General features: G+C 40.6%; 1 protein-coding gene across 5 annotated transcripts in view; it reads left to right on the top strand.

The window, feature by feature from the left end:
• The window catches only part of Mgat4a (alpha-1,3-mannosyl-glycoprotein 4-beta-N-acetylglucosaminyltransferase A), a 119627-nt gene that overhangs the window by 33331 nt on the left and 69603 nt on the right, over positions 1–16693 (top strand). For 3 of the 5 annotated variants that reach the window (XM_013072163.3, XM_004844417.3, XM_004844415.4), the window contains exons 3-4: positions 11712–11879; positions 14646–14786. In XM_013072163.3, coding sequence (XP_012927617.1) covers positions 11712–11879; positions 14646–14786 — 309 coding nt within the window. The remainder of the gene's footprint in view (positions 1–11711; positions 11880–14645; positions 14787–16693) is intronic. The other 2 variants (XM_013072164.3, XM_087203410.1) reach the window with 1 other exon arrangement.

Here is a 16693-nt window from a genome sequence, read left to right as displayed (position 1 = left end):
CTAAAGACTAGACATCCCCAGTGTTGGAGTTATTTATTCATATTGAAAGTAATTAAAAATAATACAGAAATAAGAGAAAGGGATAGTGACTTAACTATACATTTTAATAAGAATTTAGATATTGCAAAGCCATAGTTTTACTCCATGGATTTCTGGGCAATGTCTTTTGACTACAACAAGCTGCTCATTAACTGTCGGGCATGAACCTGGGACACACAGACTACTTGTAAATTCCAGTGCCAGATTTCAGATACATCTTGAATAGGGTGTGACTTAACCATTGCTTCTAGTTCTGCACTTGTACCATTAAAACACAAAACTTTGAAAACTGTTTAATTTTGTGGATGGCCATCTTTGCTCCACAACTCCAAAAGAAATTCATTATGAGACTTATAAATACCAGTTAGAATGATAAATGAATTTTTTTTTTTTGCATTTTCTCTTTCAAGTCACTTTTATATCCACATTAGCTGTTAGCATTTGTCTGCTTGTAAACCTATGCAGTAAATCTTTTTCCATAAATTCATTAATAAGTGAAAGAAAACTCCCGCAGGTCCTTCCAGCAGCACAAGATGTTCTGTGTTCTTATGACAAACACTGCGATAAAGTCCTTCCAGGTGAATGACTAACAATGAAAATGGCACATTTCCTTTCTTACCTTTAAATTATTGTTCATTTATTTTTGCTTGGCTTTTAAAAATCTATTTTTAAAAGAATTATAGAATTATGAGAAGCAGCAAGATAGCAGTAAGAAATACAGTGGTGGAATAGTCACCTGTTTCTCCCTGGTGAGCTGTCTGTATAACGTACAGTATCAGAATCAGAAAGTTGATGCTGGTGTGATGAGTGTGCATAGTGCTGAATCACTTTGTCACATGTAGGGACCCTGTATCACCACTGCAGGGCCCGCTTATTGCCACGGAGATCTCCCTGGTGCTGCTTTTTCAGTCACACCAACCCCTACACTGCTACCACTTTGACCTCTGCAACTGCTGATGTGGAGTCTGTCGCAGTGATTTTGCCATTTAAGAAATGTAAGGTGAATGGAATCCTACAGTGTGTGAGAGCTGATATTCCTACTCAACCTGATGCCCTTGAGGTCCATCCAAACTGTTGAGTGCTTCAGGCTCTTCTCTTCACTTTCCCCTTCCTGAGGTTTCCATGATTGTGGGGATTGAATTCAGGGCTTTTGCATTCAGCAACATACCCAGCCCTTCTAAATTTTTTAAATTTTGAAGCAGGATCTCACTAAGTCACCAAGTTGCCCAGCCTGGGCTCGAACTTGTGATCCTCCTGCCTCAGTCTCCCAGAGTGTGGGATTACAGGCTGTGTTGGTAGGGAGTATGTCCCTTTGTGTTTCTGAGTAGGATTTCATTGTGTGGGTATCAGCCTTTGAGGTAGCAAATATGCTGTGTAATTAATCGTGTGTGTTTATTGGCGACTGATTCCATTAGTTTTTCTTCTAATGACATTTAGCTTGATGTTACCTTTATTCCCTAAGGATATTTGGTTGGATATGGGATTTAAGACTGATAGTTACTTTCTTTCAGTACTTGACAAATGTCATGCCCCTTACTTTGTTTGGCTCCCTGGGTTCGTGTCATTTATATTGTTTTTTTCATGGTAGGTAATGTGTCATTTCTTTCCGAATACTTTCAACACTTCTTTTTTGTTTCTAGTTTTCTAAAGTTCAGTTATGATGTGTCTTGACATGGGTTTCTTGGAGTTTATCCTTTTGGGGTTTGCTCAGCTTCTTGAGCTGTTACGTATGTGTCTTGTGCCAAATTTGGGAAATTCTAGCCATTATTTCTTCCAATTCTTTTCCCACCCCACTCACTTTTCCCCTTCCTCCTGGGAGGCTGTGATAAGAATTTGGGGTCTCAGACCTTTTATTATAGTTTCACAGTTCCTGAGGCTCTGTTAAGTTTCCCTCTTCCATCTATATTCTGTGTTTTAGGTTAATTCCAGTTGTCTTCATTCAGGCTACTTCTTTCCTCTGTCTTCTGTTGAGCCTGTCTTTTGCGTCTTCTGTTGAGCCTGTCTTTTCTACAGTGTCCACTTGTTTCTTTGTATCTTCTGTTTTTCCATTTAGAGTATCTTTTTTTTTTTTTACTTAATTACCTATTGAAACACCGTTTTGATAACTTTCAGTTCCTTATGAAATAATTTCAGTCCCTGAGTCATCTTGATGTTTACATCTGTTAATTTTATTTCTTATGCATGTTGACATTTTCCTGGTTCTTTTTTCTGACAGGTGACTGTCAGTTGTGTCCAGGCCCTTTTGGATATTCTAAGACTCTGGATCTTACTTAAACTGTCTTATTCAAGGCTTCCAGACCTTCTAGGAGGATGGTGGGGAGTGCTTCTCATTACTGCCAGGTGGTGCTGGGAGAGAAACCTGGGGCCTGCTGTAGGGAAACAGGGAAAGGGGACGTTACTAGAACCTCTGCAGTAAGTCCTGGTCTCCTGCAAGCCATGGCAGCACACGGCAAATTACAGGAAAGGTAGAAAAATGTGATTGAGAAGAAGCTGAGCTTTGGGTCTGATCAGTGCTGCTCTGGGCGGCAAAGACCAAAGCCCCCAGTTTACCACACTTTTTATTCAGTACTCAGTACCTTGGGAGAAACAAATGTAACAAATGACTTGCAGAGAGTTCAGTACATCCTGCGTAAATAAGATGTAACAATCCAAGAACAAGGAGGAACTGAGTAGATGTTTGTTCCTCCCAGGATGTTTTCAGCTCCCAGGATGTTTCTTGTCCTGGAGAATCACAGCATCACCGCATCATTGAGGTCTCGGTTGTGACCTGGGGCCAAAATGGAATTATGTCTTGGAATTCCATAGCTGGGCTGTAGGCAGGGGAACTAAGCTAACCAAATGATTTTTCCCTAAAATTATGTAGCATTGCTCCCGACAGCCTGCCTGGCATGTGCTGGTCCCCAACCAGGAGGGGGTCCCCTGCCTGTGTTGCTGTGCACAGGGAGATCGATCCCCATAGGTCCTGGTGGCACTACCCTGCCTGGGAAGGGAAGCAGTGTAATGTGACTGCTTCTCATGTGGCCTCCACTAACACCTCTGTCAGAGGTGACAAAAGTCCCAGCTGCTCTCTGTCTTTCCCCACACCAGCCTGGAATTTGTTGGGGGGACAGCGAGGGAGGTGCAGTTGTCACAGTTGAATGGGTATGAGTATGGGCCCCTTCCCTGACCATTGCTGTGGGGAACACCTGGACCAGGGTTTTCTTCACGGTGTGTGGATGGAATAGAGCAGTAATCGTGTAAAGGGTTTCTGTGGTCCATAGTCCTTCAGCTCCAGAGATCAGGCTTTTCTTGGGTGCCGTTCGTGTTCTTAGGGTGCTAAGTGCCCCAGTACCTGTCTGGGAGGTATGAGGCAAAAGGAAATTCTGGGAACTCATTGTGGTGGTCCTTGGGTCTCGAGGTCCTGCGCTTTCTGCCTTCTCTTTGCACTGTTGAGTCTTGTTTAGTACCTAGCATCTGAGTTTTTATTGTACTTAACAAAGAGAAAGGAGAGAAATGTGTCTACCTTATCATGGTCTGGAAGGAGATGACTATGGACCAAAACCTGTACAAACTGTGAGCCCAAATAAACTTCTCCTCCCTTAACATTGTGGGTGTTGGGTATTGTGTCACAGTGACGAGAAAAGTGACTAGGACAGAGGGGTTTACACCAAGCCATAGATACCAGAGGGTCATTGGCTCCTTCAAGGTCTGTTGCAGTATCCTAGATTCATATTCTGAGGGACTGAAATGGTAATTGTAAGGTAGAATGAGTTTTACTCTTTAAAGGAATAAATTTTTCTTTATTCAAGCTCAGTCCTTGAAAACAGATTTCAAAATGGAAACTCAACAGCTGAATTTAGGTGGCACACTGCAGACCCAAGAAGAGTAGGACAAGATGGGAAGGAAAAGTAAAATGGTGCTAATCTTCCTGTGGGTGGGTCTGCATTTCCTGCACGTGATAAGAAGTCAGATGAGGGAGGAGGGGACTGCAGCTCAGTCCTAGGACCATTGTCTCAGCCAGACCCCCATTGGTTTTTTTGTTTTTGTTTTTCCTCCTTTTTTAAGTGTGAGATGTCCTTGGGTTAATAGGTCCCTTTTATAAAACAACAGTTTCTATTGAGTTCCCATAGTTAAGTGAGAGACTTTCAGCCTAGAAACCCCAAGTGGTACTGGATTTGGTATCTGCAATGATTTTTGTCTGGTGGTGGGGGCCAGACAGGTGGACTATTTAAAATGTTGGAGAAAAAAATCCTCAGCCTCAGCCATTGGAAACAACAAGAAAGGAAGGGAGGGAGGGAGAGAGAGAGAGAGAGGAGACAAGGATAGTGTGGGATATATGAGGGGAACAAAAATAATATGAAAGAAGCAAGAGGTGAGAGAACAAAGTTTGTGGTTTTGGAAATGAAAAACCCAGAAAAGAAACAGAGACTCAAAGGATTTTGGAGAGGACTATCTTAGTCACTTTCCTCATTGCTGGGATGCAGTACATCTACAGATTAAAGGAACAGAGTTTTATTTTGGCTCACAGTTTTAGACGTCTCTGTCCATGCATGGTGGCCCAGCTCTAAGGAAAAACTCCACAAAGTACAAGGACCAGGGGCAGAAAGCTCACAGCGTGGGAGGAACTGGGGACCGGAGTCCACCCTTCCAGGCCACACTGCCAGTGACTCCCTTCCATCCAGGCCTCACACCTCCTGTGCAGCTGTAGCGCCCTCTGGACCCCATCACCTTCATGCCAGGAGAATTTGGGGCAACACTTTGAATCTAAACTGCACAATGGAAGGGAAAGGTCGAAGTTAAGGAACAAGAGGAAAGAGAAGCGAGAGAAGGTGAAAGAAGTCACAAAATGTTCTAAGGGGATGTGGCTAAAAAGATGCAGTATGAGAACTCTGCGTGATGGTGGAGCAATTCCATAGTGTATGATTGGTTTATCGGTGTTCATTTTTATCTAAAAATGGGTTCTAATGTAAATTGAAATGATGTGTCTTGAAATTCTTTATAGGAAAATTCATGACCTTACATCTTTTAGAATAAAAATGTTTTTTGAGAATGAAACACTTATGAAATAATGGCTGCTGCTAAGTTTACTGAAGGTAACTAGTTATAACCATCTGTAATTTTTATTCCAAATTCCTTATGGTTGTTGAATTTTAAGAAACTACGTTGTGGCCATTTTTAAAAAGTAAACAACTGTTATAAACATATACCTAAATACACTCTACTGAGTCTTGTCCTAACTTACGAAAGTTACTGTTTTTCCCCCTCATTTTACTATGATAATGGAATTTGGGATTTTAGAGCTTGCCCTTTCCCTGAGAGAAATCAAAGACAATGGCTTCATCTGTTTAGACTGAGACTATCTTTCTAAGGAAGTGTGTATTATAGGTCTGCTCAGCATCATTTGTCTGCCTCAGGGTATTGTGCTTTATAAGGTCACTGGATAGATTTTTAACTTATTAAACCTCTACCTGGAAGTTTATTTTGAACTGCACTGTTAATGATTGTTACTTAGGGGACAAATTAGAGAAATAGTAATTCTGTACCAGAAAACTGTTTGTTCTTAGTACTCTCTAGTTAGGACCCTGTCTTGCATGCATAATGAACACATCATGGAAGAAGACAGATGAGGTTTTTTGGGGGTTTTTTTGGTACCGGGGATTGAACTTGGGTCCTTGTGCTTACACAGCAGGCGGCGAAACCACTGAGCCAAATCCCTGGCCCTCAGATGAGTTTTATTCTTTGTTTTAATTGAAGAATGAGCCCCATTTCCCCTTTTGAACTTAGAAAGGTCTTTTTAGAATCCATGCTAACATGGTGGATCCTGACCAGAGTACTCTAGAAACAGGGAATGAGATTGGTGATTCTTGGTAATTCCTCATCTCTCTTAGAAGAGAGATTTGAAGTAGGTGTTCACTGATACTTAGAAACCCCTATCTGCCCCAAATATAGTTCTTGAATTGTGTTCCTAAACATTTTAGCAAACTCCTGCTCTCCCTGGATCCTTTAACATGTGGGCCATAGAGAAGGAAGAGGAGGAGGAGGGGCTGGGAGATAAGAACTCTGTAAATTCAGGTTGCTCAAGTCTGGACTTTGAGAAGGAGTTTGACCACCTGCGAGCTTCTCAGTGGGGTCCTTGGATGAGCAGCACCTTGGTTACCTGTGAGATCGCACATCCACACTGCCTCAGACCTCTGGAGTTGGCTTCTCTAGAGGGAGAGTCCAGAATTGTGTTTTAAGAAGCCCTTCGGTAACCAGTTTCTGACCCCAAACTGCGCCCCCCATTTTGGAACCAATAACAACACCGAACATCAGTTGAGCAGTGAAGATGACTTATTCTTGCCTCAGAGTGAAAGTAGGAGATAGAATTCACCAATCAGTTTCTCAATTCCTTGAGGGTTAAGAGGATATATAAAATGAGCAAAGAAATGGGAGGGGACAGATTAATGAAGGGGAGAGTTGCTTATGTATTTACTGGGAATAAGAGGAGAGTTTTCAGGTGCCACCTTTTTTTCCTCCTCTTATTGTACTTCCTGGTCATTGTCATAGCAATTATTAACTGTCACTGTATTTAGGGGTGTCATTGAGCATGCAGATGGGATTATACTGAAGTTGAGTACAACCCTGAAGTCAGCCCACCTGAAGAGGAGCCACTGTATGAGGTAGAAAGTAAGTTAGGTCAGACTAGGTGTAGGACAAGGTGAGGGCAGGATAACTTTCAGGTGGCTTAAACAAAAAAAAATTTTTTTTTTGCTTTACTAGGGGTTGAACCCAGGGCTTGAGCTACATCCCTAGCCCTTTTTAAATTTATTTTTTTAAATTTTGAGACAGGGTCTCATTAAATTTCTAATTGCCTAGGCTGGACTTGAACTTACATTCCTCCTTCTTCAGCCTCTGGAGTGCTGGGATTGAGGCTGGGGAAACAGATGCCTGGTTTATAATGTTTGGGCTCCCTTCTACTTAGAATCATCTGTCCAGATCCTGTTCTTTCAACATTTTGGATTTGGACTCATGCTTACTGTATCTTTTGGCTTTTCTAGGCTTCAGTTCTTCTAACTGTCCTTCTGAGCTCAGTTCTTTAGAGGTTTGTAAGTGGGAAATCACCCCCAATTTCATCCAGACAAATTTCTATTTTAAATTGGTTATGTAACAATGACAAATGTGAAATTAAAGAGTGAAATAAGACATTTTTTTCAAAGGCAGTGGCAATCCCTAAAAAAATAAAGCTTGTTGAGTTTTTGAACCATGTTACTGAAGGAGTTCTTCACTTGTATCTATTTACTTAATATTTCTGTGTGGAGATATCCAGTGAGGGACTGAAGGAGGGGTGAGCCAGATGACTGGCTGATGGACATTTTCTTCAGTGTCAGAATTTTATTGTTTTATCCTGAAATTTAAAAAATTAAAACATTAAAAGTGGATTTAATTTTGCAGAATTTTAATGCTAGCGCATAGAATTCAGTAGTACCTCCCCATATCTTCCTAATAAAATGGTACAATTGTTTGGAAAAAAAGAGGTTTTCTGTTCTGTTTTTATGTGCTACACAGTGGATGTTACTACTGTTTTTGTGTTAGTGTTATTCATTGATAAATTTTTAAGTTGTTGAGCCCTGGCCTGTTATTTAAATTGTTGAATCATATGAAATTGTTATTTTTGCAAAAAAGGATCAAATGTCAGTTTTTTATTTTCTAATTTTGTGCTTTAAATCCTTAGCTTCACAAGACATGATTTGCCCTTTTGTCTAATCTGGATATACCATATATCATTTTCTATAATTAAAAACAAGTTCCATTTATTAAAAAAATAAAACAAGCACTGCTGGGTGCTTTCTAGGAGGAGGGTGGCCTGAAAATCCCTTGGTTTTCTGGCAGCGGCCCCCAAATGTTACTGCAGTCAAATGTCCAGCTTGTTCCTCACTTGAAATGACCAAAATTCAGGGGGCAGGAGTTGTGGAAGGAATCGGGTTTACTCAAAGGTGGCCCCAAAGAAGATAGAGGGACTGGCTCCTCAGGGCACTGTCTCAGCGTGGGGGTATTCGGGGTGCAGAGGCTGAGCTGGGCGCTGTCCTCTCTAGAACCTGCCCAAGGACTGGCCTCTGAAAATAAAAATCTGGCCACTCACATCTACCTTAGGGGGCTGCTTTTCAGCCTAAAGAGCAGGGCGGAGCAGAAGGGCAAAAGTAGGGAGTGAAGGATGATTTCAAGGGAGCCCTTGTTACGCAGAGAAGCTGACTGAAATGATTTGAAGCAAAGATTGGCATTTTATTACTAAGGATGAAAATAGGGAATTGTCAAACGTCGTTACTTTTGAGGTTTGAATGAAACTGCAGGGAACTGGTACTCTTCTTGTCAAGAAAGGAGTCTTATGGGAAAGGTGAATGGGGAAAATTATAGGGAACTTGTAGAAAGCTGAGTTGGCATTCTAGATGGAGGATGAGTGTACCTTGCCATGTGGAAACTTCCAGTGTGGAGAGCAGAGTGGAACAAAGGGCAGAAGTGAGCTGGGTGGGAAATGGCCCCATCTGGAGCATTTTCATAGCCTTGGGTTGTGGACTAAGAATATTTTTGCCCTTATCCATAGTCCTGCAGCCCAAGCGATCTTCTCTAAATGACTTTCTAAAAGTATGTTGAGTTCCCTTCACAGCCATGGAGCATTTTGGAAACAGGGGTCTCCTCTACAGGCATTGGTGATTCTTCCTGCTTGGTAAAACTAGCCCCTCAGGGAGGCTGGTTTTTTAAAATGTGCTGAACCAGGCATGGTGGAACACACCTGGCATCCCAGCACTCAGAGAGACTGAGGCAGGAGGATCAGAATTCAACCCCAGCCTGGACAGTTGAGCGACTTAGCATGACTCTATTTCAAATAAAAATTTAAAAGGGCTGTGGATATAGCTCAGTATGAAGGCTCTGGGCTCAATCCCCAGTATCTCTCTCTCTCTCTCTCTCTCTCTCTCTCTCTCTCTCTCTCTCTCTCGCACACACACACACACACGCACACACATGCACGCACGCACACGCTAAGAAAATGCACGCAGGGATAGACACTGCTCTCAGACCATGTCCCTCCCTCACACCCAGAGCTGCTGAAGGACTGAGCCTGTATCTGCCACTCAGTCCTGCTTAATCTTTTGAAAGCTTTTCATTAAAAAAAATGAGTTTGCCGGGGATTTAGCTCAGTGGTTCTGCCGCCTGCCTTGAAAGTGCAAAGTCCTGAGTTCGATCCCCGGTACCAAAAAAAAAAACAAAACTTGAACAGTTGCAAGGATAGTGAAAATAACTTCTGTATACATTTCACCTATTGTGAACACTGTAGCATCCTCCTAGCTCTAGGAATTTTTTTCCTCTTCAGAATCCTTTGAGAGTGAACAGCCATCGTGCCTCTCTACCCCTACATATTTTAGTGTTTATTTTCTGAGCGTCAGGGTAGAGTTCAGGAAATTTAATGTCAGTACAACATTATCAGCTCTCTAGTCTAGATTCTGTTATTTATCCAGCAGTGTTCTTTTTTTTTTTTTTTTTTTTTGGTACCGGGGTCAAACTCGGGTCCTTGCGCTTGCACAGCAGGCAGCGAAACCACTGAGCTAAATCCCCAGCCCCAGCAGTGTTCTTGATATCACTTTTTTTGGTCAGGATTGAGTCCAGGACTACTGGCCATTTGTTTTGTAGTTGTCTCAGTCCTGGGCATTTCCTTGGGCTTTGTCTTTGACGACCTTGACATTGTTTAAGTAGAAGGTGTGTGTTTATGTGTAGACCCCAGTTTAGATGTGTTTGCTGGTTCCTCAAGATTGGAATTGGATGATGCACTTTGGCAGAAACACCACAGAGGAGCTGTGTTCTGTGCCCTGCCTTGGACGGTGCCCGATCTCTGCGAACTTGGGTTACTCCATTAAGACCACCTTGTCTCCACGGTGAGATCAGTGTTGTCCCCTTTGTAAAAAGATACTTTGAGATATTTACATATCTTGTCATCAGACTTTCCCCTTCTAGTCAGAGAGTCCATATTTGATGCTGGCTTGAATCAGATCTTGCTATGAGGATTGCAGAATGGCAAATTCCTGTCATTCCTTCTACATTTATTAGTTGGCAATCTGCTATAAGAAACCCTTTCCCCTCATCTGTTAATTTTTATTTCTTTATTGATACAGACTCATGGATTCTTATTTTATTCAGTAGATCATAATCCATTGCCATCAGTATTTGTGCTGGCATTTAAATCATTCCTCAGTATTTTAAAAATGTTATTCTGGATGAATTTTAGAATTACACATCAAGCATCCCCCCTCCGAATTATTTATTTTGAAAGGTATTGAATGAGTTTATTATTTAGCTTAGGATAGAATTTAATATTTTTTACCAGATTGAGTCGTTCCCCCCCCCCCCCAAGCTGGATTCTTGCTATGTGGCCCAGGCTGGCCTCCTGGGCAACTTCTGGGCTCAAAGGATCCTCCTGTTTCAGCCTCCTACCAAGAATCTGGGACTACAGTGTGTTGCGTTGTACCTCGTTCTTTATAGTTTTGTATTTGTGGATAGTAACTTCTTAACTTTTCTTTCAGTGTGAACTTATATGTCCAGGAAAGTGCCCTGATCATGCATATACAGGAGTGAACTTCATGTACAGGAGCAAACTTCATTAAACCACATCACTCAGAGCAATACTAAAATGTGGTTGGCGTCCCAAGCCTCCCTGTGTGCCCTGTCCTGGTCACCACCCCCATCTGCTTTCCTCTTCCTGAAGCCCGCAGACCTAGGGGAAGGAAGTGACTCGAGTGGCTTCATTACTTAATGTAGGCAAGTGTGGCAGTGAAGCCGAAGATAAATTTTTCCCTGCCACAGAAGCCTTAGCAGGTACTTTGCATCCCGACATGGGGACAAGAAACAGTATCAGCAGTATAATTGGCAGTGTTTTTGTTTTCAAGACCAGCTTTAAGAAAAATGCAGATTCAGATGCTATAAATCTGTTTCTTACTGAATTCACCCTTGAATAAAGCAGAGATTATGTTACATTTATTTATTTTTATATGTCATGTTAAATTTCACAAACAAGTTTGCTTATGTTGTGTCAGAATAGTAGCTGGTGGCTGTCTAGCTTGGTGGAGAAGTTGAAAACCACTGCCCTGTTTTCTCTCCATTGAGTGAGGTTGTGAGCCTGGCAGCTGGCTGCTCCAGCCACGCTTGTGCCCCATGCGGCACCGAGGGTGAGGGAGTGAATGAGGCCCCTGCCTGGCTCTGAGTGTGCTCATTTGTACCCAGTGTTTTCATATCTGCAGTCATCCTCATAAGATCCAGTTTTTCTTGACCTGTGATTCTCTCAGCTCATTAAAACAAACAGCACTCAAGCAGGGTTATTGTATGCCTAGCTTATTGGGTTTTTAGGAATCAGGAATTTGGTGAACATCTGGTCCAGAGAAATCTTTGCAGAATCGGAAGTAGAGAGGAAACATTGAGCTTCTAGAAATGAGTCATTATGCTGTAAAATACGTTATACTCACCCTGTGAGTATATATTAACAGCTTTGCATTGTCTGGTTGACACAGATATGGTCCTTATAGTTGTACCATTTGAGAAATGTTAATGTTGTGCTTGAAGTGTATTAATTTTAACATTTTACAGTTTCAATGAAAATTTCTACTCTTATAGTTCTGTTTGGATTTTTAAAAAATGCATTAAGGAATTTTGTTTTTTGTTTTTGCCTCTAGAAAAAATAATTGCTTATCAACGAGAATTTCTTGCTTTAAAAGAACGTCTTCGAATAGCTGAACACAGAATCTCCCAGCGCTCTTCTGAGCTAAGTACCATCGTACAACAGTTCCGGCGTGTAGGAGCAGAAGCAAATGGAAGTAAGGATGCATTGAATAAATTTTCAGGTACAAATGATACTGTTTGTGTATTATAAAAAAATAACATTTTCTATGGGTTACGTGGAGTATGTTACTTGAAAGTCCTGTAGAGAAATTATCAGCCAGCGTTTGTTAATACTTTTCAGAGAGAAAAATCAGACACAGAACTTTCTGTTCTGGTAAATTATAAAATCATTTTTATTAAATGCTAAATTTGATTTTAAAAGAGTACTACAAGTTAAATTTCAGTTATATAAATTTCATTGACAGTAGTGAAGAACCTTCATCCTGTGAAAACATATTCAGAATGAGATTAAAGTTTAACTTTTTGCTGATGGCTTATTTATGTGGTAACTTGCACGTAGACTTGATGGCTGGAGAAGTCTGTGCTACTTGGAGTAATTAGTGCTCTTTCATCTGAATAATAATGAAGAAGATATATGGTTTTATAATGGATATTTTTGGAGGTATCTGACCTGGTCCCCTTCTCTAAGGATATCTGGTCAGAGTAAGATAAATGCCATTTATCTTCTCTTTGCTTTTGTGATCTTCTTCTTCTGATAATCAAATAGATATATGTTTGTAATTAAGCTGCCTTCAGATCTGCACAATCTTTCTAGATTAATGTATTTTTGAAATTCTAAAGAAACCAAAAACATGAATTTCTGTCATCCAGAGATCCACGACTTTACCTCATTTTTAAAGTTTTATGGTCCTGGTTTCCCCTCCTGATGATAAATGTATATTTGTCACAGTAATATTTAAAACTATGGAATAATTTAGATAAAAAAGCCAACCAGAAGCATGGTGCCATGTGATTTCTGTTAAGATTTTTTGTTTCCTTGCAGTCCTTTTTTCCCATCCATTTTTTTTCTTCAAAATATTTACTCTTGAAATTAAACCATGAGCATTTTTACTGTGTCATTAAATATTCTTCAGAATGCTTTTTTTAGTAGCTGTAACCAGTCAGTCATATACCATAATAAACATTTTTTTTTTACATTTAGTCGAATGAGTTTTCCCTGGGTTGTTTTGGCTCTCAACTTATAACCCTGTGATAAACATCTTTGTATATGAATTGATCACATTTTTGTTAGCCCTTATTTTCATTAGACAATGACTTCTTCAAAACCAGCATGTTTTGATGAGTGTTGATTTTCAAACATTATGGTATCATTCCTAGAACAAGATAAACTACTAAACATTGTTGAATACATAAAAGCTTTTCTTTTTTTTTTTTTCTGATACTGAGGATTAAACCCAGGGCCTTGTCACTCAGCTACATTCCTAGGCCCTGCCCATTTAAATTTTTTACTTTGAGATAAGGTCTTGCCGAGTTTCCCAGGCTGAATTTGAACTCCTGCTGCCTCAGCTTCCCAGAGTGCTGGGGATCATAGGCACGTACCACCGTGCCTGGCAAAAGCTAGATTCTTAAAAAGGAAATTACTGAGTAGTAGGACTGAATTTTTTAGGGCTTTTGATGCTGTTCTAAGTAGTTGAGACATTTATTGCATTATCACCAATATTTGCTTTTTAATCTGCTATTCTGATAGGTGAAAAAGGCATACTGAAATTTGTATTTCCTTACTCATAGAATTAAAGTTTTGTTTCTTATATGACAGTGATTTGTATTTTTTGGCAAGTTTTTATTCATCATTTTCTCGTTTGTTTCCTGAGATAGGGTCTTGCTATGTAGTCCAAGCTGGCCTTGAACTTGCTGTGTAGCACAGGCTGGCCTCAAACCTATGACCCTCCTGCCTCAGCCTCAAAGATGCTGGGATTACAGGCTTGTGCCACCATGCTAGCTTTTGTCATATTTTAAAAGGAGTTGAGGGTACAAGTCCTTACTCGTAGCTTCCTTGTTTGAAAGATTAAATTCTAGTTTAATGACATTTTAAAATAATATTGCATAATTAAACCATGTGTTTGGTTTTTGTTTCTTTCTCTCTACCCTGTGCTGGGGTTTGAACCTAGGACTTCATTCATTCTGGGCAAGTGTTCTACCACTGAGGACTTGTCCCAAAGCTATTTAAAATTTTTTTATTTTTTAAAAAAATTTACTGTACCGGGGATTGAACCTAGGACCTCAAGCTAGGTGAACACTCTGCCACTGAGCTGCATCCTCAGCCTTTTTGGTTTTGCTTTTATTTTTTTAATTTTGAGACAGGGTCTTGCTAAGTTGCCAAGGCTGACCACTAACTCAGTTCTCCTGCCTCAGCCCCCTGAGTAGCTGGGATTACATGTGTACACCAGGCTAAATTAAATTTTATTTCATAATACATTACATGATTTATTGGTTCCTCAAAGAAAAACAGAAACTATTTGAAGGTTATGATCCATACTGAATATTCTCAACTTGTCCTGTTTCCATTTGGGTTTCCAGAAAACAGGAGATCTTCCATGGAAAATGTTGGCAAAACGCTAACAGATAGAGAAAGGGAAGGATACTGGTGGCCAGCGTGCTTGCTGTCATCACGTTTTTGTAGGTGGACAGCACATTGGTGCCTGTCCCGTGGGTCTGAGCTCTGGGCTTCCCTGAGGCGACTGATCAGTGCTCCACCTCCTCCGGGCACTTCTGCCGCCCCCCCCCCCGCCCTTCCTCAGTCTGTTTCATCTGCACCATCCAGGAGACTGGATCATGCAGGGGTCCTTTGCACCTTAAATGGAGAGCTCACTCACCAAAGTGTATTAGGAAAGAACATTCAATAAATTTTTACTATTATCTTTATAAAAGCAGCTACTTTTATGAGGTAAAATGTTCTGTGGACTAATTATAGACTTTTTGCCTTTCAGATACGACCTTAAAGCTACTGAAGGAGTTAACAAGCAAAAAATCTCTTCAAGTGCCAAGTATTTATTATCATTTGCCTCACTTACTGCAGAATGAAGGAAGCCTGCAGCCCGCTGTGCAGATCAGCAGTGGGAGAACTGGAGGTACGTTGTGGCCCTGCCCGTGGTCTGACTCGTGACTTGATGTATGGTGGTGACCATTAGAGTTTGGCAGCAGAGGAGGAAGATCTTTTCTCTCTCTGCTCGGGGACTTGGAACTCAGTCCAATGCCCAGGTGAAAAGAGTGTGGGGCATTTTTCTCCATAGACTAGAATAACCCCACAGAAGATGATCAAGTTCAGGGAGCCAAATGGTTAAACCTTTGTCATTTTTCTGTTTTCAAATTTGGGAGGTAGAGGGTGGCTTTTCTCCCTTGTATCTTATTCCAACATTAATAGCTCTCACAGTTGTGCCAGGAAGGCTTGGTCTCTGTCTGTCCTACTTTTTCTTAGAGGGTTGTGTCATCACTCTTATTTAACTTTTCATGCAATCGTAGAAACACCGTGGTTTGCTACCTTTTTCTAAAATACCCACAAGATAATTGATATTTTTATCTCTCCTTTGTCAGAGCCACCGAGTTGCTTGAATTTTCCTTAGGGAAACTGTTTATAACTCTTTTGTACTTTTTTACTCCTTCATTTTAATTTTGTTAACCTTTTTTGGGTAGATTTTATTTTAAAATTTATTTAGTTTTTTTAAAAGACAGGATCTCCTTATGTTGGCCAGGCTGATCTTGAAATCCTGGGCTCAAGTGATACTCCTGCCTCAGCCTTGCAAGTAGCCAGAACATCAGATGCACTGTGCCTGGCTATTTGTGGATTTTGGAACGCAGAGACTGAAATATTATTTTGTTCCCTTACAAGCCATAAACAAGAGACAAAATGATTACTTCCTAGATATTGAAATTCATTGATATTTTGTTAATATTTTTGAAAAGCTGCTTTTGATTCAGTAGCAACCTTTTTCTGTCTTTTCTTTTTTGGTTGCATTTTCTTATATTTCTTAATCTATACTTAAAAGCTTATAATTCATCCTGTTTTATTTTAGTTCTTCCATATTTCTTTTTTATTTATCATTTAAAATAACATGCTATCTTCCTTAAGGAGGTGGAAACCTTTTTTTTTTTTTTTTGGTACTGGGGAGTGATCCCAGGACCTTCACACTGAACTATATCTCCAGCCTTTTGTAAATTTTTATTTTGAGACAAGATCTTACTAAGTCACTGAATTGCTCAGGCTGGATTTAAACTTGTGATCCTCCTGCCTCAGCCTCCTAGAGGGCTGGGAAAATAGGCAAATGACACCACCCTCGGCAGGAAATGGTAAGTCTTAAAGCATCATGCTCAAGCTAGTTCATTCTTCCATTTCTTTATTGAGCCAAGAAACATTAATTGAGGCCAGGCATTCTACAGAAGCTAGATATATGGACTAACAAGATGTATAGGAACTCTAAATTATTTTCTTTATAACATTGATTGTTATTTTTGACACCAATATTATCTCTCCTTTTAATAATTAGTATTTAGATAAGATGTCTTAGCCAGTTGTGGTTTTATTGGCTTAGACTATATCCTCACCAATAAGAATAGCAAATGAAAACAAAACAGAAGTGATTTTAAAGTCATTTAAAACTTTCAAAGTCTTGCCTGGCATGGTGGTGCATGCCTGTAATCCCAGAACTGAGGAGGCTGAGGCAGGAGGATTGTAGCCTGGACTTCATAGTGAAGACCCTTTCTCACCCCCTCCCCCAAAAAGGACTTCTGTTCTTTAGATCAAAGAAAGCTCCCTGCTGAAAATTCTGTTCTTAGTGGCCTGGCTGATTAATTAGGGAGCAGGGGTGCCTTCCTCAGGCTAGAGGGGGGAGCAGTATTCCCAGTGGCCATTTTCCAGGGAGGGGACTGGAATTCTCACCTCTGAACAAAACACTGCCTTCCCACTAACCAGCGCCACCCATGTCTTCCCACACAGTTTACTTAGAGGACAGACTTAGCAGCTACAGAGGGGCAGACGGAC

The sequence above is a fragment of the Heterocephalus glaber genome, unplaced genomic scaffold (genome assembly GCF_053883595.1).
Source record: "Heterocephalus glaber isolate CG9 unplaced genomic scaffold, H.glaber_assembly_v1.0 deba00000470, whole genome shotgun sequence".
Taxonomy (NCBI): Eukaryota; Metazoa; Chordata; class Mammalia; order Rodentia; family Bathyergidae; genus Heterocephalus; species Heterocephalus glaber.
This window is presented reverse-complemented; position numbering and strand designations above follow the sequence as displayed.